Genomic DNA, 25,587 nt, shown 5'->3' on the forward strand with positions numbered 1-25,587 from the left:
TTTGGGGAGTTTCTCCCATTCTTCTCAGTAGATCCTCTCAAGCTCTGTCAGGTTGGATGGGGAGCGTCGCTGCACAGCTATTTTCAGGTCTCTCCAGAGATGTTCAACCGGGTTCATGTCCGGGCTCTGGCTGGACCACTCAAGGACATTCAGAGACTTGTCCCGAAGCCACTCCTGCGTTGTCTTGGCTGTGTGCTTAGGGTCGTGGTCTTGTTGGAAGGTAAACCTTCAAATCAAATTTATTTATAAAGCCCCTCTTACATCAGCTGATATCTCAAAGTGCTGTACAGAAACCCAGCCTAAAACCCCCAAACAGCAAGCAATGCAGGTGTAGAAGCAGGGTGGCTTGGGAAAAACTCCCTAGAAAGGCCAGAACTTAGGAAGAAACCTAGAGAGGAACTAGGCTATGAGGGGCCAGTCCTCTTCTGGCTGTGCCGGGTGGAGATTATAACAGAACATGGCCAAGATGTTCAAATGTTCATAAATGACCAGCATGGTCAAATAATAATAATCACAGTAGTTGTCGAGGGTGCAACAGGTCAGCACCTCAAGAGTAAATGTCAGTTGGCTTTTCATAGCCGATCATTGAGAGTATCTCTACCGCTCCTGCTGTCTCTAGAGAGTTGAAAACAGCAGGTCTGGGACAGCTAGGATGGCCGGTGAACAGGTCAGGGTTCCATAGCCGCAGGCAGAACAGTTGAAACTGGAGCAGCAGCACGGCCAGGTGGACTGGGGACAGCAAGGACTCATCAGGCCAGGTAGTCCTGAGGCATGGTCCTAGGGCTCAGGTCCTCCGAGAGAGAGAAAGAAAGAATTAGAGAGAGCATACTTAAATTCACACAGGACACTGGATAAGACAGGAGAAATACTCCAGATGTAACAGACTGACCCTAGCCCCCCAACACATAAACTACTGCAGCATAAATACTGGAGGCTGAGACAGGAGGGGAAGGGAGATACTGTGGCCCCATCCGACGATACCCCCGGACAGGGCCAAACAGGCAGGATATAACCCCACCCACTTTCCAAAGCACAGCCCCCACACCACTAGAGGGATATCTTCAAACACTAACCTTCGCCCCTGTCTGAGGTCCTGAGCAGGTTTTCAATCAAGGATTTCTCTGTACTTTGCTCCGTTCATCTTTGCGTCGATCCTGACTAGTCTCCCAGTCCCTGCCACTGAAAAACCGTTTGCCTTTTGGCGAACTCCAAGCGGGCTGTCATGTGCCTTTTACTGAGGAGTGGCTTCGGTCTGGCCACTCTACCATAAAGGCCTGATTGGTGGAGTGCTGCAGAGATGGTTGTCCTGGAAGGTTCTCCCATCTCCCGAGAGGAACTCTAGAGCTCTGAATACTTACATCAATAAGGTATTTGTTTTTACATTTTTAATACATTTGCAAAAATGTCTAAAAAACTGTTTTTGCTTTGTCATTATGGGGTATTGTGTGTATATTGATAAGGGAAAACAATTTTATGAATTTTAGAATAAGGCTGTAATGTTACAAAATGTGGAAAAAGTTAAGGGGTCTGAATACTTTCTCAATGCACTGTATGATAGACGTTTTAGCAATCTTAAAGTCGTATTCCTATTAACTTCCAGTGCAGTGGGAGCGACTTTATCACGATGCTACATAATAACGGACCTGCTGTCTTGTTGCTCTGTCTGTACGCTACATCTTGCTTGTCCTGTGTTGCCCTGTCTGTATGCTATGTCTTGCTTGTCCTATGTTGCTCTGTTGCTCTGCGTGTGCTCACTGCTCAATGATTGTCTATATTGTAATTGTTTTTAAATAACCTGCCCAGGGACAGCGGTTGAAAATTAGCCGGCTGGCTAAAACCGGCACTTTTACTGAAACGTTGATTAATGTGCACTGTCCCTGTAAAATAAAATATACTCAAACTTCTGCCTGCTTGAACGCCAATGACACAGATAAACATGAAAACCCAGAGAATCAATACAACATCACTCAGAGATGCACTAAAACAATATAACATTCAAAATGAGTGAACCTTTCCTTTAATCGTGACGCTTGTCATGTGATCTGCTCACCTGGAGGTCAGACTGAAAAAACAGCTTCCATCTCAAGGCCATTAGACTGTTAAATAGCCATCACTAGCCGGCTTCCACCCGGTTACGCAACGCTGCACCTTAGAGGCTGCTGCCCCTTGTACATGGAGTCACTAGTCACTTTAATGTTTACATACTGCTTTACCTATCAGATAATTTTCTCTATCAGGTAGGAAGGTAAGACCCAGCTGCAGACCATGTCAAAATAACAATGGTTTAATGATCCAACAGGGGCAGGTAAGCAACAGGTCAAAGTAGGCAGGGGTCAGTAAACCAGAGGTGGGGCAACGGTACCGTTGTGGGGGGTTGGTCAGCAGGAGCTGAGAAACAAACCACTGCTTGACTTGACAAACAAGACGAACTGGCACAGACGGACAGAAAACACAGGTATAAATACACAGGGGATAATGGAGAAGATGGGCGACACCTGGAGGGGGGTGGAGCCAATCACAAAGACAGGTGAAACAGATCAGGGTGTGACAATCTCATATGTATATACTGTATTCTATTCTGGAAGAGAAAGGGCATAACAACTATTGCAGACGTTTACATCAATAATACTTTTGCCACATTCACACAGTTGAGGGAAGTTCGTACTCCATCTGAGGACAAAAACCTGAATACATCATCTGTACAAAAAACATTGGTTACTATGCCTAACAATAATGGTTGCTATGCAGGCTACCTAGTAACGTCTTATTACTTAGCCAAGCTACAAATTCTGCAGTTGGAAGGTCTATGTTTTCATATATTTTCTATTGATATTTAATTAGATATATCCATGATAATACCTGTTGCATGATTTCTCCTGGTTCCAGAAAAGTTGACGTCTCGTTTTGTTCACAGCTGAAATTCTCTGTACAAGCGTGATCAAATGTCAAAATTGAAACTTTGTTTTCCCGAGGTTAGACAGAAATGTTTATACGAACAATCACTGTTGGAAAATCTAAATACTAGGCCAGAAACAAGAGGACATAGTGCTAATACTTTTCTTATTGCTTATAACATTGGTCACATGTTCTGTGTTTTTCCGTTAGGCTCGGGCTTTGTAATACATGTGTTTTTTCTATTATCCCAGGGCTCTGTGAATCCGTAGCCCAGGGCTAAAGCTTAGCCCAGGGTTAACAAATGTTTGTGGGAACACAGGCTAAGCTAGCCCAGGGCCAGTCTAGCCTGGGGGCTAAGATAGCCTGGGGCTAAGAACAATTCAGTGTGAAAAAGCCTTTAGTAATTCCTTGCTTTTCTAAAGTCTACCAACCTTGCCAGCAGGAATGCTAAGATAGCTACTCTAACTTGATTGATAGGCTGAAATGGTAGCTAGTTATGAGGTCGGGAGGTTGGCCACCTAACTGGACTAGCTAAAGCCAACTTCATAAAATTGCTAGGTGGCTAGTAGTATTACAGATAACCAATAACAACATCAACATTCAAACGTATACAGTACCAGTAAAAAAAGTTTGGACACAACTACTCATTCAAAGCTTTATTTTCTACTATTTTCTACATTGACCAAGGAGAGTGATGGAGTGCTGTATCAGATGACCTGGCCTCCACAATCAATCGACCTTAACCCAATTGAGATGGTTTGGGATGAGTTGGACAGCAGAGTGAAGGAAAAGCAGCCAACAAGTGCTCAGCATATGTGGGAACTCCTTCAAGACTGTTGGAAAAGCATTCCTCGTGAAGCTGGTTGAGAGAATGCTAAGCGTGTGCAAAGCTGTCATCAAGGCAAAGGGTGGCTACTTTGAAGAATGTCAAATATAAAATATATTTTGATTTGTTCAACACTTTTTTGGTTACTACATGAGTCCATATGTGTTATTTCATAGTTTTCATGTCTTCACTATTATTCTACAATGTAGAAAATAGTACAAATAAAGAAAAAGCCCCTGTGCCCCATATCGGCATGACTACTATGTCACATGCCTGATCAGGGTAAATTTTAAAAATTGACTTATGTTGATAACTTTTTGCAAATTCAATCAGTTTTCTACGCTGATACAATGTCATCACATTGATTTTTTGGGGGTTGAAATGACATGGAAACAACGTTTTCTTCAACCAGTTTTTGCCCAGTGGGCTGAAATCCAGACATGTTTTGTGCTATGACTCCACTCGTTGTTCTCTGTGCCACTGCCAAACAATACCATGACAAGGACTGGCCAGGGGTGGAATGTTAGCACAAACAGACTGGTACCCAGGCTAGACCTACAGATATGGGGGAGACATAAATATGTACTGTAGATGCAATCCTATGGGATTTAACCCATATGAATGTTAAGGTGTTGGGAAAAGAATTTCTATCCTTTGGACATTGTGTCTCCATTGGTAGATTGGGTGGGAGGAAAGAGAGCATACATTGGTAGATTGGGTGGGTGGAGAGAGAGCATACATTGGTAGATTGGGTGGGTGGAGAGAGTGCATACGTTGGTAGACTGGGTGGGTGGAGCAATAGCACACCCGATTATACAGCCTTTACACGAAGATCAGTGCAAATGCAAAGTTTGGTAACAATGACAGTTTGCATCTGCAGTGTTCTTCAGAGTAAATGTGATTTTGTAAAATCAAATCCTAGGGGAGTTGGCATGAACTGAGAGCATACATGTACCTGATTCTACAGAGTAAAACATACCCCTCTAGTCATAGGGTTGCATTCCAAATGGCAGGGCCTGGTTAAAAAGTAGTGCACTATTCTTGGGGAGATAGGGTGTCATTGGGGACATGGCTATGGAGTGGGTTGGTGAACTGATAGTGTGATTATACAGCGGTTACTCCAGTACACTGCTGTGTCCGTAGGGGAGTTGACAGGACTGTGTAAAGAGACCAAAGGGTGGACTATTAGAGGAGGACGTTGATGTTTACGGCTAATCTATCAGCACAGCGTTGAGTGAGGTAAGTTATACCTGAATCTACATTTACCTGTATGGAGCGGTAACACATTCGGACGTAAACCATTGCTGCATGTGCCGCATTAGATATTTGGTTATTTCAAAAAAAATTGTTAGGATTCTATGGCTCCTTATCTCAAAGCTTGTTTAAAAAAAAATGGGATATATGTTTTTTAATCAGCCGTTGCGTTGGTGCAGTTAATTCATCTCTGTTTTGAGTTTCATTTTACTGCTCTCTCTCATCAGTGGAGAATTAGTCAGTTCTCTCATCAGTGGAGAATTAGTCATTTCTACATCAGTGGAAAATTAGTCAGTTCTCTCATCAGTGGAGAATTAGTCAGTTCTCTCATCAGTGGAGAATTAGTCAGTTCTACATCAGTGGAGAATTAGTCAGTTCTACATCAGTGGAGAATTAGTCAGTTCTCTCATCAGTGGAGAATCAGTCAGTTCTACATCAGTGGAGAATTAGTCAGTTCTACATCAGTGGAGAATTAGTCAGTTCTCTCATCAGTGGAGAATTAGTCTGTTCTCTCATCAGTGGATAATTAGTCAGTTCTACATCAGTGGAGAATTAGTCAGTTCTTTCATCAGTGGAGAATTAATCAGTTCTCTCATCAGTGGAGAATTAGTCAGTTCTACATCAGTGGAGAATTAGTCAGTTCTCTCATCAGTGGAGAATTAGTCTGTTCTCTCATCAGTGGAGAATTAGTCAGTTCTACATCAGTGGAGAATTAATCAGTTCTCTCATCAGTGGAGAATTAGTCAGTTCTACATCAGTGGAGAATTAGTCAGTTCTCTCATCAGTGGAGAATTAGTCAGTTTTACATCAGTGGAGAATTAGTCAGTTCTCTCATTAGTGGAAAATTAGTCAGTTCTCTCATCAGTGGATAATTAGTCAGTTCTACATCAGTGGAGAATTAGTCAGTTCATGCTTCTCTGATTGATATTCTTCAGTTTTCATGTTGTTTTACAATGTTTCCTCAACGGCTGGATGCTTAGTCTTTTACCATACTCTATTTCTTGGGTTTGGTTCTCAATATGAGCCATGAAAGCTATTTTGTTCAAGATCAAAGTGTATGGAAACGTGATAGAAATTATTTTCATTAGTCAATAAAATGTGCCTGAGTCTGGTTAGCCATTCAGATCCAATATACCCCTGGGGATGTGGGTTCGAAACCCATCTCAGCCATTCCTCTCTGTCTCCTTCTGTATATGCCTCTCCTCTACATTCTGACTATCACTGTTCATCAAACGATGAAATACAAAAAGAATATACAGTATGTTAATTCAAACAAAATGCAGTGAGCTGTATGTATGTCTCGCTGCACAGGATAATCCACAAAAAGGGTTCACACAACAATGGGTTTATCAAAGTATATTAGAGAATATTTTTTTTCTCTCGCAATGTTTACAAATCACTACCTGTTCCCTCTTCTCAGGTTCACACATACAAACCAGCAAGATGAAGATGGTGATGTTGGCAGTGGCTCTGGCCCTGCTGTTGGCTAGTGGTGGGTCTGTCACTAATTAACTACTGTGAAAACACTGTCTTCTAACCCCTTCTGTACTGTGGTGCTGGGTAAGGCTCTGGAACGGTCTCATATGTAGCATTCGTGACATGTCAGAACTAGAGAACTCCGATTTTTCCAACTTGGAAACTCAATGTAGAAAGATGATACCCCAGTTTCCCAGTTTGGAAAAGTATCAGAATCAACCAATAGGAAGCTCTACGCAATAACTTATGTTTAATTTTTAACTCAGAGGATCAGAGTTTTCCGACTTGTCCATGAATGCAGCATTATAGTGTTGCAAAATTCTGGAAACTTTTCAAAACTCTCAGTGCGACTTCCCTCCCTGCTTTTTACCTACCGAATACTTCAACTGGGATTTCTGAAAAACCTGGGATCTTTGCCAAAGCCGCGGGTAGTAGGGGTGCTGAGGGCACTGCAGTATATAAATATATATATTTTCTCGCAAAAGTAGTGCACTGGGCATTTATTAGTATTAACGGACCGATATAGACGTCTGTAGCACGGGCAAAACATTGTTTTTCAGCATCTCAGAACAGTATCTTGCAGGATTCAATGTAAGAGTTGTTCTCCTCTCACTTTCTCTGTGATTGGCCGTCATTGTAAATAAGAATTTGTTCTTAACCGACTTGCTTAGTTAAATAAAGGTTAAATAAAATGAAACTCCAGAGAGACAAAACCCTGTCCTCAAACACTAATATAAAAAGGTGCCAATTTATGGGTAAAGACACAAAACATCCATATAAAATTCAATATTTTTATTGATCAAATAACATGGAAAATGTACCATCCTTACAAACCCCTTAATGTGCATCACTGTATTGTACATAGGCTGGTCATCTAGGTTTATACCTGTAGACTTTCTATCACCATGAAGAAAAACAATCCACAATACAGTCATTAAGTACATTGAGGCATCATGTGATGTGGTGATGTGATGTGGTGATGTGATGATGTGATGATGTGATGATGTGTTGATGTGATGACGTGGTGATGTGATGTGGTGATGTGTTGTGTTGATGTGGTGATGTGTTGATGTGATGATGTGATGTGGTGATGTGATGATGTGGTGATGACGGGGATATGATGTGTTGATGTGATGATGCGATTTGGTGATGTGGTGACGTGATGATGTGATGATGTGGTGGTGATGATGTGTTGATGTGTTGATGTGATGATGTGATATGGTGATGTGATGTGATGATGTGGTGATGTGATGATGTGGTGATGATGTGATGTGGTGATGTGGTGATGTGATGATGTGATGTGATGATGTGGTGATGATGTGGTGATGTGATGATGTGATGTGTTGATGTGATGATGTGGTGTGTTGATGTGATGATATGGTGATGTGATGTGGTGATGTGTTGATGTGATGTGGTGATGATGTGGTGATGTGGTGTGATGATGTGGTGATGTGGTGGTGATGTGTTGATGTGGTGATGTGATGTGATGATGTGATATGGTGATGTGGTGTGGTGATGTGATGATGTGGTAATGTGATGTGGTGATGATGTGGTGATGTGATGTGGTGATGTGTTGATGTGGTGATGATGATGTGGTGATGATGTGATGTGGTGATGATGTGATGTGGTGATGATGTGATGTGGTGATGATGTGATGTGGTGATGTGATGTGGTGATGTGGTGATGTTATGTGGTGATGTGATAATGTGATGATGTGGTGATGTGATGATGTGGTGATGATGTGGTGAAATGATGTGGTGATGTGATGATGTGATGTGGTGATGTGTTGATGTGATGTGGTGATGATGTGATGTGGTGATGTGATGTGGTTATGTGTTGAGTGTGAGGGTGATGTGTTGATGTGATGTGGTGATGTGATGTGTTGATGTGTTGATGTGATGATGTGATGTGGTGATGTGGTGATGTGATGATGTGATTTGATGATGTGATGTGGTGATGTGATGTGTTGACGTGGTGATGTGATGAGATGATGTGATGTGTTGATGTGATGTGGTGATGTGTTAATGTGATGTGGTGATGTGATGATGTGATGTGGTCATGTGATGATGTGGTGATGATGTGATGTGGTGATGATGTGATGTGGTGATGTGGTGTGGTGATGTGATGATGTGGTGTGGTGATGTGATGATGTGGTAATGAGATGTGGTGATGATTTGGTGAGTGTGATGTGTGATGTGGTGATGATGTGATGTGGTGATGTGATGTGGTGATGTGATGATGATGTGATGTGGTGATGATGTGATGTGGTGATGTGGCGATGTGGTGATGTGATGTGGTGATGTGGTGATGTGATGATGATGTGATGTGGTGATGATGTGATGTGGTGATGATGTGGTAATGTGATGTGGTGATGATGTGGTGATGTGATGTGTTGATGTGGTGATGTGGTGATGTGATGATGATGTGGTGATGATGTGATGTGGTGATGATGTGATGTGGTGATGATGTGATGTGGTGATGATGTGAGTGGTGTGATGTGGTGATGTGGTGATGTGATGTGGTGATGTGATAATGTGATGATGTGGTGATGTGATGATGTGGTGATGATGTGGTGATATGATGTGGTGATGTGATGATGTGATGTGGTGATGTGTTGATGTGATGTGGTGATGATGTGATGTGGTGATGATGTGAGGATGTGATGTGATGTGGTTATGTGTTGATGTGATGATGTGGTGATGTGTTGATGTGATGTGGTGATGTGATGTGTTGATGTGATGTGGTGATGTGTTGATGTGATGATGTGATTTGATGATGTGATGTGGTGATGTGATGTGTTGACGTGGTGATGTGATGAGATGATGTGATGTGTTGATGTGATGTGGTGATGTGTTAATGTGATGTGTTGATATGGTGATGTGATGATGTGATGTGGTCATGTGATGATGTGGTGATGATGTGATGTGGTGATGATGTGATGTGGTGTGGTGATGTGATGATGTGATGTGGTGATGTGATGATGTGGTAATGAGATGTGGTGATGATGTGGTGATGTGATGATGATGTGATGTGGTGATGATGTGATGTGGTGATGTGATGTGGCGATGTGATGATGTGATGTGGTGATGTGATAATGTGATGATGTGGTGATGTGATGTGGTGATGTGGTGATGTGTTGATGTGGTGATGTGATGATGATGTGAGGATGTGATGTGGTGATGTGATGTGGTGATGTGATGTGGTGATGTGATGATGTGGTGATGTGATAATGTGGTGATGATGTGGTGATATGATGTGGTGATGTGATGATGTGATGTGGTGATGTGTTGATGTGATGTGGTGATGATGTGATGTGGTGATGAAGTGAGGATGTGATGTGGTGATGTGATGTGGTGATGTGTTGATGTGATGATGTGGTGATGTGTTGATGTGATGTGGTGATGTGTTGATGTGATGATGTGATGTGGTGATGTGTTGATGTGATGATGTGATTTGATGATGTGATGTGGTAATGTGATGATGAGATGATGTGATGTGTTGATGTGGTGATGTGTTAATGTGATGTGTTGACGTGGTGATGTGATGATGTGATGTGGTCATGTGATGATGTGGTGATGATGTGATGTGGTGATGATGTGATGTGGTGTGGTGATGTGGTGTGGTGATGATGTGGTAATGTGATGTGGTGATGATGTGGTGATGTGATGATGATGTCATGTGGTGATGATGTGATGTGATGATGTGATGTGGTGATGATGTGATGTGGTGATATGATGTGGTGATGTGATGATGTGGTGATGTGATAATGTGATGATTTGGTGACGTGATGATGTGGTGATGTGATGTGGTGATGTGGTGATGTGTTGATGTGATGTGGTGATGATGTGATGATGATGTGAGGATGTGATGTGGTGATGTGGTGATGATGTGGTGATGTGTTGATGTGATGATGTGGTGATGTGGTGTGTTGATGAGATGATGTGATTTGATGATGTGGTGATGTGTTGATGTGATGATTTGATTTGATGATGTGATGTGGTGATGTGTTGACGATGTGATGATGTGTTGATGTGATGTGGTGATGTGGTGATGTGATGATGTGGTGATGTGATGATGTGGTGATGATGTGGTGATATGATGTGGTGATGTGATGATGTGATGTGGTGATGTGTTGATGATGTGATGTGGTGATGATGTGAGGATGTGATGTGGTGATGTGTTGATGTGGTGATGTGTTGATGTGGTGATGTGTTGATGTGTTGATGATGTGATGTGTTGATGTGGTGATGTGATGATGTGATTTGATGATGTGGTGTGGTGATGTGATGACGTGGTGATGTGATGATGTGGTGATGTGATAATGTGATGATGTGGTGATGTGATGATGTGGTGATGTGATGTGGTGATGTGTTGATGTGGTGATGTGTTGATGTGATGTGGTGATGTGGTGATGTGATGATGATGTGAGGATGTGATGTGATGTGGTGATGTGGTGATGTGTTGATTTGATGATGTGGTGATGTGTTTATGTGGTGTGTTGATGTGATGATGTGATGTGGTGATGTGATGATGTGATTTGGTGATGTGATGAGATGATGTGGTGATGTGTTGATGTGATGTGGCGATGTCTGCCACTAGCACAGTGGCAGACATCGCAGTCAGTGTAGTCAGCTCAGTCAGTGTAGTCAGCTCAGCTTCCCCCATTGAGACCGTGTCTGTGCCTCGATCTAGGTTGGGCAAAATTAAAAATGGCGGTGTTCGCTTTAGCAATCTCACTAGTATAAAGACCTCCTCCATTCCTGCCATTATTGAAAGAGATTGTGATACCTCACATCTCAAAATTGGGTTACTTAATGTTAGATCCCTCACTTCCAAGGCAGTTATAGTCAATGAACTAATCACTGATAATAATCTTGATGTGATTGGCCTGACTGAAACATGGCTTAAGCCTGATGAATTTACTGTGTTAAATGAGGCCTCACCCCCAGGTTACATTAGTGACCATACCCCCCGTGCATCCGGCAAAGGCGGAGGTGTTGCTAACATTTACGATAGCAAATTTCAATTTACAAAAAAAAAAACAACAATGACGTTTTCGTCTTTTGAGCTTCTAGTCATGAAATCTATGCAGCCTACTCACTCACTTTTTATAGCTACTGTTTATAGGCCTCCTGGGCCATATGCAGTGTTCCTCACTGAGTTCCCTGAATTCCTATCGGATCTTGTAGTCATAGCAGATAATATTCTAATTTTTGGTGACTTTAACATTCACATGGAAAAGTCCACAGACCCACTCCAAAAGGCTTTCGGAGCCATCATCGACTCAGTGGGTTTTGTCCAACATGTCTCTGGACCTACTCACTGCCACAGTCATACTCTGGACCTAGTTTTGTCCCATGGAATAAATGTTGTGGATCTAAATGTTTTTCCTCATAATCCTGGACTATCGGACCACCATTTTATTACGTTTGCAATTGCAACAAATAATCTGCTCAGACCCCAACCAAGGAGCATTAAAAGTCGTGCTATAAATTCTCAGACAACCCAAAGATTCCTTGATGCCCTTCCAGACTGCCTCTGCCTACCCAAGGACGTCAGAGGACAAAAATCAGTTAACCACCTAACCGAGGAACTCAATTTAACCTTGCGCAATACCCTAGATGCAGTTGCACCCCTAAAAACTAAAAACATCTGTCATAAGAAACTAGCTCCCTGGTATACAGAAAATACACGAGCTCTGAAGCAAGCTTCCAGAAAATTGGAACGGAAATGGCGCCACACCAAACTGGAAGTCTTCCGACTAGCTTGGAAAGACAGTACCGTGCAGTATCGAAGAGCCCTTACTGCTGCTCGATCATCCTATTTTTCCAACTTAATTGAGGAAAATAAGAACAATCCGAAATTTCTTTTTGATACTGTCGCAAAGCTAACTAAAAAGCAGCCTTCGCAAATGGAGGATGGCTTTCACTTCAGCAGTAATAAATTTATGAACTTCTTTGAGGAAAAGATCATGATCATTAGAAAGCAAATTACAGACTCCTCTTTAAATCTGGGTATTCCTCCAAAGCTCCATTGTCCTGAGTCTGCACAACTCTGCCAGGACCTAGGATCAAGGGAGATACTAAAGTGTTTTAGTACTATATCTCTTGACGCAATGATGAAAATAATCATGGCCTCCAAACCCTCAAGCTGCATACTGGACCCTATTCCAACTAAACTACTGAAAGAGCTGCTTCCTGTGCTTGGCCCTCCTATGTTGAACATAATAAACGGCTCTCTATCCACCGGATGTGTACCAAGCTCACTAAAAGTGGCAGTAATAAAGCCTCTCTTGAAAAAGCCGAATCTTGATCCAGAAATTATAAAAAACTATCGGCCTATATCGAATCTTCCATTCCTCTCCAAAATTTTAGAAAAAGCTGTTGCACAGCAACTGACTGCCTTCCTGAAGACAAACAATGTATACGAAACGCTTCAGTCTGGTTTTAGACCCCATCATAGCACTGAGACTGCACTTGTGAAGGTGGTAAATGACCTTTTAATGACGTCAGACCGAGGCTCTGCATCTGTCCTCGTGCTCCTAGATCTTAGTGCCGCTTTTGATACCATCGATCACCACATTCTTTTGGAGAGATTGGAAACCCAAATTGGTCTACATGGACAAGTTCTGGCCTGGTTTAGATCTTATCTGTCGGAAAGATATCAGTTTGTCTCTGTGAATGGTTTGTCCTCTGACAAATCAATTGTAAATTTCGGTGTTCCTCAAGGTTCCGTTTTAGGACCACTATTGTTTTCACTATATATTTTACCTCTTGGGGATGTCATTCGAAAACATAATGTTAAATTTCACTGCTATGCAGACGACACACAGCTGTACATTTCAATGAAACATGGTGAAGCCCCAAAATTGCCCTCGCTAGAAGCCTGTGTTTCAGACATAAAGAAGTGGATGGCTGCAAACTTTCTACTTTTAAACTCGGACAAAACAGAGATGCTTGTTCTAGGTCCCAAGAAACAAAGAGATCTTCTGTTGAATCTGACAATTAATCTGGATGGTTGTACAGTCGTCTCAAATAAAACTGTGAAGGACCTCGGCGTTACTCTGGACCCTGATCTCTCTTTTGAAGAACATATCAAGACTGTTTCAAGGACAGCTTTTTTCCATCTACGTAACATTGCAAAAATCAGAAATTTTCTGTCCAAAAATGACGCAGAAAAATTAATCCATGCTTTTGTTACTTCTAGGCTGGACTACTGCAATGCTCTACTTTCCGGCTACCCGGATAAAGCACTAAATAAACTTCAGTTAGTGCTAAATACGGCTGCTAGAATCCTGACTAGAACCAAAAAATTTGATCATATTACTCCAGTGTTAGCCTCCCTACACTGGCTTCCTGTTAAGGCAAGGGCTGATTTCAAGGTTTTACTGCTAACCTACAAAGCATTACATGGGCTTGCTCCTACCTATCTTTCCGATTTGGTCCTGCCGTACATACCTACACGTACGCTACGGTCACAAGACGCAGGCCTCCTAATTGTCCCTAGAATTTCTAAGCAAACGGCTGGAGGTAGGGCTTTCTCCTATAGAGCTCCATTTTTATGGAATGGTCTGCCTACCAATGTGAGAGACGCAGACTCAGTCTCAACCTTTAAGTCTTTACTGAAGACTTATCTCTTCAGTAGGTCCTATGATTAAGTATAGTCTGGCCCAGGAGTGTGAAGGTGAACGGAAAGGCTGGAGCAACGAACCGCCCTTGCTGTCTCTGCCTTGCCGGTTCCCCTCTTTCCACTGGGATTCTCTGCCTCTAACCCTTTTACAGAGGCTGAGTCACTGGCCTACTGGTGTTCTTCCATGCCGTCCATGGGAGGGGTGCGTCACTTGAGTGGGTTGAGTCACTGACGTGGTCTTCCTGTCTGGGTTGGCGCCCCCCCCCCCCCCCCCCCTTGGGTTGTGCCATGGCGGAGATCGTTGTGGGCTATACTCGGCCTTGTCTTAGGACGTCCACCTGGCCGTGCTGCTGCTCCAGTTTCAACTGTTCTGCCTGCGGCTATGGAACCCTGACCTGTTCACCGGACGTGCTTGTTGCACCCTCGACAACTACTATGATTATTATTATTTGACCATGCTGGTCATTTATGAACATTTTAACATTTTAACATTTTGACCATGTTCTGTTTTAATATCCACCCTGCACAGCCAGAAGAGGACTGGCCACCCCTCATAGCCTGGTTCCTCTCTAGGTTTCTTCCTAGGTTTTTGGCCTTTCTAGGGAGTTTTTCCTAGGGAGTTTTTCCTAGCCACCGTGCTTCTTTCACATGCTTTGCTTGCTGTTTGGGGTTTTAGGCTGGGTTTCTGTACAGCACTTTGAGAATATCAGCTGATGTACGAAGGGCTATATAAAAATAAATTTGATTTGATTTGATTTGATTTGATGTGATGTGGTGATGTGTTGATGTGATGTGTTGATGTGATGATGTGATGTGTTGATGTGATGATGTGGTGATGTGATGTGGTGATGATGTGATGTGGTGATGTGATGATATGGTGATGTGGTGTGGTGATGTGATGATGTGGGGATGTGGTGTGTTGATGTGGTGATGTGATGATGTGGTGTGTTGATGTGATGATGTGGTGATGTGATGTGGTGATGTGATGATGTGGTGTGATGATGTGTTGATGTGATGATGTGGTGGTGATGTGATGATGTGTTGATGTGATGATGTGATATGGTGATGTGATGATGTGGTGTGGTGATGTGGTGATGTGGTGATGTGTTGATGTGATGAGGTGATGTGATGTGTTGATGTGATGATGTGGTGATGTGATGATGTGGTGATGTGATGATGTGGTGTGTTGATGTGATGATGTGGTGATGTGATGTGTTGATGTGATGATGTGTTGATGTGATGATGTGTTGATGTGATGATGTGATGTGTTGATGTGGTGATGTGATGATGTGGTGATGATGTGATGTGGTGATGTGATGATGTGATGTGGTGGTGATGATGTGATGTGGTGATGATGTGATGTGGTGATGTGATGATGTGGTGATGGGATGTGTTGATGTGATGATGTGTGGTGGTGATGATGTGGTGATGTGATGTGGTGATGTGTTGATGTGGAGATGTGATGATGTGGTGTGTTGATGTGATGATGTGGTGATATGATGTGATGATGTGATGATGTGATGTGGTGATGTGATGTGGTGATGTGTTGATGTGATGTGGTGATGTGATGTGGTGATGTGTTCACATGGTGATGTGGTGATGTGTTGACGTGGTGATGTGATGTGGTGATGTGGTGATGTGATGTCATGTGGTGATGTGATGTGTTGACGTGGTGATGTGATGTGTTGATGTGATGATGTGATGTGTAGATGTGGTGATGTGTTGATGTGATGTGGTGATGTGATGATGTGCCGTAGCTCAGTTGGTAGACCATGGTGCTTGCAATGCCAGAAAAGTGGGTTGGAATCCCGGGACCAAACCATATTTAAAAACTGTCTGCTAAAATGATATATATATGACGAGGCTCAGTGGGTAGAACATGGCTCTTGCCATGTTACATGCTGACCAGACCGGACACGTCGCGTGTGTGAGCGTTGCAAAATAAATGTAGAAATCCATGTTATTCAATTATTGCACCCACACTGCTTGCGCGCGCCAAAGAGCGTCTGCGTTGCCAAGGGCTAAAATAGAAGTCCTTTCTATTTGTGACGCTGTTCGCGGTGCAAGTCCTGCCTCTCCCACCTCCTCATTGGTTTATAGAAGCAGGTAGCCACGTGCCATCTCCTCATTGGTTATACCCACATGGGTAATTGAAAGACAAACTGTTTTGCCGATCGTCGTGGTAATACTATGAAAGTTTAGATACCAATCACCATATAAGTTAAATGATGAAAAAGCCTGGAAGGAGGAGAGATGACTAGAAACGATTCGATTGACCGTTTTATGTGTGGATTAATTGTTGGAGTAGAAGACCTTGTGCATTTCAGGTAAAATAACAACTCAATGTTTATATCCCAGGACAAATAAGCTAGCAACAGCAAGCTAGCTAAATAGGACAAATTAGCTAGCATGTGCAAGCTAGCTAGCTAAATTGCCATACATGTTTAATGCTTTTCGACCTGTCCCGAAATGAATGTAATTGGTTCAGAGTTTGTTTTGATATTTTAACCTGTGTGTCGTGATCGCGTTTGGTGTGGGGGGACAAAATACAATTATGCACGATCGCGCACGCGCGCAGCCAGTTTGGGTTCCGTGTTAGGTTTGTGAGTTTGCTTCCCCACAGGGGACCAATGTGAAAACGTATACACTCACAACTCGAAATTGCTCTGAATAAGAGCGTCTGCTAAAATGGAAAAGGAATGAATACACCAACTCAGTTTTTCCACATAGAAATAAGTTGAATTTGCTAAGTATTTCAAGAAACTGGAAAGCACATCAAGCAAGTATTTTTATATTCCACAAGTATTATCAGATGAACTGTTTTGTACAGATAATTATCAGACTCCAGTTACAGATGCTGATAAAACCTTCAAATACATTTAGATTACATTTTGTCACAAAAGTAGTGAACTAGGACTTGACTAGTCCTGGGCCTTGACTAGTCCTGGGCCTTGACTAGTCCTGGGGCTTAACTAGTCCTGCATTAGCTGACCAATATATAGATGTCTTCAGCGCTGGAATTTTTTTTTATTTCCTGCATAGTCAAAAAAAATCAGACCCCCAAACTACTTCCGGCGGCTATGAACTTTGCAACCCTAGTATTTTACCAATGAGTCCCTGAACGATACGGCTACCATCTGGCCAATACACTGTAGTGTTGCTATTGCATGATTCTAATTCTGTGGTCCTAACACAATGCTGTGGTGTAGGTGTGTTGTAGTGTTCCTATGACATTGCTATAATTCTGACGTCCTAACACAGCGCTGCTTTGTCTCCTAGGTGAAGCCCTGGACTGTCTACGCTGTGTGCCAACTAAGGCAGGAAGAGACTGTGAGGTGACAGTAGAAACCTGCCCCCCAGAGAAGGATGGCTGTGCAGCCGCCAGGTTCCTCAGATCACCATGTAAGTAATGTTACTGACCAGGTTCAAGACCTGGGTCTTCAGACTATGTTAGCCCACTGAGCTAAACACAAATTATTAAAAATAGACTTGAAAAAGAGTAATGTTGTGCTGATGCTAGATTACTTGAAAAACAGCATTGGATGTCACGTCACACAAAGTTCTGTGCCAGTATTCACAAATTCTCAGTGGTGCAGTTTTATATCATAACGAATAAGACTATATGGACTCATAATCAGCACTCCTGCTCTAAGACGCTTTGTGGAACCTGCAAAAAAAAAAAGAGAAAAAAAAGCATAGACCAGCATAAACACAATGCTGCTCTGTGCTGTTTTATTCTCAGAGGAGATACAGGCCCTGGTTTGAATTATCAAGAATAAAAGGTTTTTAATACAGATTATAGTCAACCGTTAACACCTATCACATAGTAACTTAACATTGTTCTATATCACATCGTAACTTAACATTGTTCTATATTTTCTCTCTCAGTTGGCCATTTCCAGAGATGCATGGACATGTCGGGCTGTAAGCTGTTCCAAACCAATGCTTACATCAACATGAAGTGCTGTGGCACTGACAAGTGCAACACATTCTAGAATCTATATACTGGTTAACGTTCTAGAATCTATTTACTGGTTCACATTCTAGAATCTATATACTGGTTAACGTTCTAGAATCTATATACTGGTTAACGTTCTAGAATCTATATACTGGTTCACATTCTAGACCAGGGGTATTCAAATGATTCCCTGGAGGTCTGGAGTACTGCTGGTTTCCTATTCTACCTGATAATTCATTGTTCCCACCTGGTGTCTAAATCAGTGCCTGATTAGAAATGAAATAAAATAATAAACAGTGGAACTGGCTTTGAGGTCGAGATTTGATTTGAGGGTTCTATCTAGACCAATATTGCTCTACTTTATAACATCCTGATTCAGTTCATTGAAGAGAGGAGGTAGAGCATCCACCAGGCAAACTATCACATCAACCATCACAACATAAACCATCACATCAATCATCACAACATAAAACATCACATCAACCATCACAACATAAAACATCACATCAACCATCACAACATAAAACATCACGTCAACCATCGCAACATCAACCATCACAACATCAACCATCACAACATCAACCATCACAACATCAACCGTCACATCAACCATCACAACATCAACCGTCACATCAACCATCGCAACATCAACCATCACAACATCAAACATCAACCATCACAACATCAACCACCACATCAACCACTCAAATATGCTTGATATTTATCAACAAATATGAATAATTATTCGACTTGAAATAAACCAAAACCTTGAAACCCTTTGTAGTTAAAATCTTTTTCAAAATGATTGAATCTGAGCAAAGTGTATCAATCATCACTGCAGGAATTATACAACAAACACTTCTGAAATAAAGAATCACTTTTTGCTTTAATGATTACAATCAAAAAACACTTTTGTACAACATTAGAAAATACGATGCAGATATTTTGTCTTGACGACAAAAACAGCTATGGGGGGGAACATCTGACTGACAACATTATGGGGGAAAATGAAGTAGATAAAGAAAGAGCTGTGTATTAGAGGGACAAGAGGAACAGCTACTAACGCATCAGAAATGACTAAAGAACAAATCTTAACTTCCACATTAACTGAATGTTCACGAGACTAGGTGAAAATTTTACTTAAGGAAGTTAGGATTCTCCCTGAAGTTTATTGGAAGATTTACTATAAGTTTTAGTGATGTACGGATTGACAATGACAACAATGACAGAGCCCAGCTACCCCCACAACGTTCTGAGAACGTTTCTTAGTGCTTGGTGAGAGTGTGGTTGTCCTATGGTTATTTTGTATACAACCTTCCCACAACGTTCTGGGAATTGTGCAGGGTAGTTGATTGGCTTTGGAACATTCTCACCACAATTATGGAACTTCAAAAATTGTATTTTCTTGGTATTTCATTACTTTAACAGAACTCTTCCTAAAATGTCAAACATGGTTACATTTCATTTCAATTTTGGTAATGTTCTAGAAACGTTCTCCAACTGGTTTGACATTTTAAAATAGTTCAGAGAAGGTTAAGAAACAACGTTCTTCTGTGGGAATTTCAGTACTTCAGCATAACGTAAAATACAGGTTTCCTCACGGTTTTATTTAAAGTCATGTTCTCAAATTGTTCCAAAAGTTCCATAAAAACCACAGAAAACTTTAGTAACGTTAAGAGAATGTTCTAAGAATGTTATTTAAAAACATACATTCCGTTCTCTGCATCAACACAACTCTCTCTATCCTGTATCTTGTTAAGTGTGGTCAGGTGTGTAGTCTACGCCCACTAATGAACTACACCTGATCCTAATGAGTGCTTGTTTCCTTTGAAACGGGGTCTGTTTGAATACACTAACAGCTTAGTATGCGTAAAAACAACCATGGCATGCTTTCTCCATCCTGGTGGCACACTGGACTAATTCCATGGATAGAGCTATGTGAAGAGAAAACAATCATTGATTAAATAAAAATATTAAAAACACAATTCAATAGAAAGGGAATGTTTTGTCTTTATATTATCTCTAATATGAGGAGGTTGAACATCTCTGATCTTCCATAATCACCTTTCCACCATAAAGTCAGAATGGACACCTGTGCAGCCCCAAGCCCCAGCCCCAGCCCCAAGCCAGACATAGTTTCTGATACATCTTTATGAGAAACAGGAGTCTGATCTACCATCCTGACCGCTGTACTTTTGCAAGATCAGGATGGTCAAACAAGGCTACAGAAACAGACCTTAAACCCCACCCCCTGGATGCTAGGGGCTAAGGGAGAAGTGACTAGGGTAAGGGTGTAGAGTCTAGGGGTTATTTCTGGACGTGGGTCTCAATTTCGCATCAGGGCTGAGCACAGAACAGACGAGAAGTGGATTGTGGGAAATGTACAGTATGACAGCCACTCACCCTTTCATGACAAACAGACAAACAGAAATACTGCAAAATAAACTGTTGGTGAGTTGACAGTTGAAGACAGTTGAAGAGAGTTGAAGACAGCTGAAGACAGCTGAAGAGAGCTGAAGACAGCTGAAGACAGCTGAAGACAGCTGAAGAGAGTTGAAGACAGCTGAAGACAGCTGAAGAGAGTTGAAGAGAGTTTGAGACAGCTGAAGAGAGTTGAAGACAGCTGAAGAGAGTTGAAAACAGCATAAGACAGCTGAAGACAGCTGAAGAGAGTTGAAGACAGCTGAAGAGAGTTGAAAACAGCTGAAGACAGCTGAATACAGCTGAAGAGAGCTGAAGACAGTTGAAGACAGTTGAAGACAGATGAAGAGAGTTGAAGACAGCTGAAGAGAGTTGAAAACAGCTGAAGAGAGCTGAAGAGAGCTGAAGAGAGCTGAAGACAGATGAAGAGTAGTAGTTGTACTGGCAGGAAGCCTTCAAGTAACGGGATATCCCAGTGCAGTGTTCGGTTCTCTGTTCTGATTGATCAGCAGCTCTACATCAAGGAGCAGGAAGTCTTCCCTGGTTGGACGCCGCCTTCCAGCTTCTCTGCCTCCAGGATCATCCTCTTGAACACCTCCACCGCCGTCTGAGACACACACACACAGACACAGACACAGACACACACACACACACACACACACACACACACACACACACACCGGTTAGAATATAACACCTCCACTGCCGTCTGAGAAAGCAGAAATAGAATAAGAGTAGAATACAGTAGAACCCAGTAGAATAGAACAGACTACAGTAGAATAGAACAGACTACAATAGAATAGAACAGACTACAGTAGAATAGAACAGACTGCAGTAGAATAGAACAGACTACAGTAGAATAGAAGACTACAGTAGAATAGAAGACTACAGTAGAATAGACTACAGTAGAATAGAACAGACTGCAGTAGAATAGAACAGACTGCAATAGAATAGAACAGACTGCAGTAGAATAGAACAGACTACAGTAGAATAGAACAGACTACAGTAGAATAGAACAGACTACAATAGAACAGAACAGACTACGGTAGAATAGACTACAGTGGAATAAAACATACTACGGTAGAATAGAACAGACTGCAGTAGAATAGAACAGACTGCAATAGAATAGAACAGACTGCAGTAGAATAGAACAGACTACAGTAGAATAGAACAGACTACAGTAGAATAGAACAGACTACAATAGAACAGAACAGACTACGGTAGAATAGACTACAGTGGAATAAAACATACTACGGTAGAATAGAACAGACTGCAGTAGAATAGAACAGACTGCAATAGAATAGAACAGACTGCAGTAGAATAGAACAGACTACAGTAGAATAGAACAGACTGCAATAGAATAGAACAGACTGCAATAGAATAGAACAGACTACGGTAGAATAGACTACAGTGGAATAAAACATACTACGGTAGAATAGAACAGACTACGGTAGAATAGAACAGACTACAGTAGAATAGAACAGACTACGGTAGAATAGAACAGACTACAGTAGAATAGAACAGACTACGGTAGAATAGAACAGACTACAGTAGAATAGAATACAATAGAACAGACTACAGTAGAATAGAATAGACTACAGCAGAATAGAATACAATAGAACAGACTACAGTAGAATAGAACAGACTACAGTAGAATAGAATACAATAGAACAGACTACAGTAGAATAGAATACAATAGAACAGACTACAGTAGAATAGACTACAGTAGAATAGAATACAATAGAACAGACTACAGTAGAATAGAATACAATAGAACAGACTACAGTAGAATAGAACAGACTAAAGCAGACTAGAACAGACTAGACTAGAATAGAACAGACTAAAGCAGACTAGAACAGACTAGACTAGAATAGAACAGACTAAAGCAGACTAGAACAGACTAGACTAGAATAGAACAGACTAAAGCAGACTAGAACAGACTAGACTAGAATAGAGGCTACTTTACCTATCTACTATGACACAGCCGTCTGACAGAAAGAGAGAGAGAGAGAGAGAGAGAGAGAGAGAGAGAGAGAGAGACTGAACAGTGCTGTAACATCTCTGGGCTGGAATGTTCCTTTCAATAGTGGGGAGAGCAATACAGGCCTGTAGACTCCCAAGCTCAGTGCCTATAGCACTGTTTGTTCAATCCTGGTGCTAGGGACCCAAATAGGTGCATATTTTAGATTTTTTCTCTAGTACTACCCACCTGATTCCACTAATCAAAGGTTTGATGATGAGTTGATTAGTGCTAGGGCTTTTAGTCCATGGTAGGGCTGTTAGTCCATGGTGGGGCTTTTAGTCCATGGTAGGGCTTTTAGTCCATGGTAGGGCTTTTAGTCCATGGTAGGGCTGTTAGTCCATGGTGGGGCTTTTAGTCCATGGTAGGGCTTTTAGTCCATGGTAGGGCTGTTAGTCCATGGTAGGGCTTTTAGTCCATGGTAGGGCTGTTAGTCCATGGTAGGGCTGTTAGTCCATGGTAGGGCTTTTAGTCCATGGTAGGGCTTTTAGTCCATGGTAGGGCTGTTAGTCCATGGTAGGGCTGTTAGTCCATGGTAGGGCTGTTAGTCCATGGTGGGGCTTTTAGTCCATGGTAGGGCTTTTAGTCCATGGTAGGGCTGTTAGTCCATGGTAGGGCTGTTAGTCCATGGTGGGGCTTTTAGTCCATGGTAGGGCTTTTAGTCCATGGTAGGGCTGTTAGTCCATGGTAGGGCTGTTAGTCCATGGTAGGGCTTTTAGTCCATGGTAGGGCTGTTAGTCCATGGTAGGGCTGTTAGTCCATGGTAGGGCTTTTAGTCCATGGTAGGGCTGTTAGTCCATGGTAGGGCTGTTAGTCCATGGTAGGGCTTTTAGTCCATGGTAGGGCTTTTAGTCCATGGTAGGGCTGTTAGTCCATGGTAGGGCTGTTAGTCCATGGTAGGGCTTTTAGTCCATGGTAGGGCTTTTAGTCCATGGTAGGGCTTTTAATCCATGGTAGGGCTGTTAGTCCATGGTAGGGCTGTTAGTCCATGGTAGGGCTGTTAGTCCATGGTAGGGCTTTTAGTCCATGGTAGGGCTTTTAGTCCATGGTAGGGCTTGTAGTCCATGGTAGGGCTTTTAGTCCATGGTAGGGCTGTTAGTCCATGGTAGGGCTGTTCAATGTCAGTCATGGAGGTCTCAAACACTTCTTCAGGTTTTCATTCTCTCCTTCCAATCAGGGACTAATTCAGACCTGGGACACCAGGTGATTAACTACCAGGGAGAAACAAGTACCAGAAGTGTTTTGTGCCTCCAGGCCCTGTTCTATTGTATAGACATGTGTTCTAGATGTTTTCACCTGGTTCTCTTTAGCTGAGGATTCCATGAAGGCAGCGTTCCAGGATTCTGCTAGTGACTTCCCTTCCTCACAGCTGATCACCCTGGAATACAAAGAGACATCGCACCAATCAGACACCACACACACACCACAGTTTAGGGGATGGCATCTCTGTATGACTTCACTCCAAACCCGACAGCGACAGGATATAATGCCTTAAGGGAAGGGGAAGTGGGATACCAAGTCAGTTTCACAACTGAATGCATTCAACCGAAATGTGTCTTCCGCATTTAATCCTGTTGTATGTGTGTGTGAGCGTGTGTGAGCGTGAGTGAGTGTGTGTGTGTATGTGTGTGTGTGTGTGTGTGTGTGCGTGCGTGTGTGTTTGACAGTATCTACGTATGTAAGTAAGGAACATACCTTTCCATGTGCAGGTCGTTCTTATTTCCCACCAACATAATAGGTACTCTGTAGAGAAAGACAAAACCACATGTTGTATCCCATGTATCCAAGACAAAACCACATGTTGTATCCCATGTATCCAATACAAAACCACATGTTGTATCCCATGTATCCAATACAAAACCACATGTTGTATCCCATGTATTCAATACAAAACCACATGTTGTATCCCATGTATCCAATACAAAACCACATGTTGTATCCCATGTATCCAATACAAAACCACATGTTGTATCCCATGTATCCAATACAAAACCACATGTTGTATCCCATGTATCCAGGAGAAAACCACATGTTGTATCCCATGTATCCAAGACAAAACCACATGCTGTATACCATGTATCCAATACAAAACCACATGTTGTATCCCATGTATCCAATACAAAACCACATGTTGTATCCCATGTATCCAAGACAAAATCACATGTTGTATCCCATGTATCCAATACAAAACCACATGTTGTATCCCATGTATCACTCAGCCTCATCTGCAAAAATCTAAGCCATCCGGTTTTCAGGGGCAAAAGGTGGCACAACCCGTTAGTGAGTGTAAGGGGGCAAAAATAGAGAAAATCGGAAAGGGGGCAAATACTTTTTCAGAGCACTGACTGGAAAATATTGAGCTTTCCAAGCAAGTCGCCACAAAGTCGACAAACACCACATACCAATATTGTTGGTGTCAACTTTGTTAGCGATTCCATTATCGCTAGATAACGCTAGCTTTCTCTATGAAGTTGTTTCCATCTGAATATTAACAGAGCAATACTCTATCTCAACTCCAACTCCACATTTACTGGATAGGTTAAACCGACTTCTCTCATCATGACCAGAATGTGGGGCTTTAGTTTCAGCCATTTATTTTAGGCCTGCTACGTCAGGTTACAGTAGAGGGTTATTATACATCAGGTTACAGTAGAGGGTTAATATACATCAGGTTACAGTAGAGGGTTAATATACATCAGGTTACAGTAGAGGAGGATTAATATACATCAGGTTACAGTAGAGGAGGGTTAATATACATCAGGTTACAGTAGAGGAGGGTTAATATACATCAGGTTACAGTAGAGGAGGATTAATATACATCAGGTTACAGTAGAGGGTTAATATACATCAGGTTACAGTAGAGGGTTAATATACATCAGGTTACAGTAGAGGATTAATATACATCAGGTTACAGTAGAGGAGGGTTAATATACATCAGGTTACAGTAGAGGGTTAATATACATCAGGTTACAGTAGAGGGTTAATATACATCAGGTTACAGTAGAGGGTTAATATACATCAGGTTACAGTAGAGGATTAATATACATCAGGTTACAGTAGAGGATTAATATACATCAGGTTACAGTAGAGGGTTAATATACATCAGGT

At 42.0% G+C, this 25,587-nt stretch overlaps 1 protein-coding gene and 1 long non-coding RNA gene across 5 annotated transcripts in view; one reads left to right on the forward strand and one right to left on the reverse strand.

The window, feature by feature from the left end:
- The first annotated feature begins 1,248 nt into the window (after positions 1-1,248).
- LOC106569764 (uncharacterized) lies at positions 1,249-18,344 on the forward strand. Of its 3 annotated transcripts, XR_014380391.1 has the most exons (5): positions 1,249-1,367; positions 4,865-4,960; positions 6,396-6,467; positions 17,360-17,482; positions 17,969-18,344. It is a non-coding gene; the product is annotated as an uncharacterized LOC106569764 (long non-coding RNA). The 3 variants fall into 3 exon arrangements; XR_014380392.1 differs by lacking the exon at positions 4,865-4,960 and having other exon boundaries at positions 1,283-1,367; XR_001320550.3 differs by lacking the exon at positions 1,249-1,367 and having other exon boundaries at positions 4,664-4,960.
- A 561-nt stretch (positions 18,345-18,905) lies between these two features.
- LOC106592571 (GTP-binding protein Rheb) overlaps positions 18,906-25,587 on the reverse strand; it is a 58,909-nt gene continuing 52,227 nt past the window's right edge. For both annotated transcript variants that reach the window (XM_045694506.2, XM_045694505.2), the window contains 3 exons: positions 24,175-24,222; positions 23,776-23,857; positions 18,906-21,066 (listed from right to left, as the gene is read on the reverse strand). In XM_045694506.2, the coding sequence (XP_045550462.1) occupies positions 20,974-21,066; positions 23,776-23,857; positions 24,175-24,222 (223 nt within the window). In that variant the 3' untranslated portion in view covers positions 18,906-20,973. The remainder of the gene's footprint in view (positions 21,067-23,775; positions 23,858-24,174; positions 24,223-25,587) is intronic.

Source organism: Salmo salar, chromosome 14 (genome assembly GCF_965601325.2).
Source record: "Salmo salar chromosome 14, fSalSal1, whole genome shotgun sequence".
Taxonomy (NCBI): Eukaryota; Metazoa; Chordata; class Actinopteri; order Salmoniformes; family Salmonidae; genus Salmo; species Salmo salar.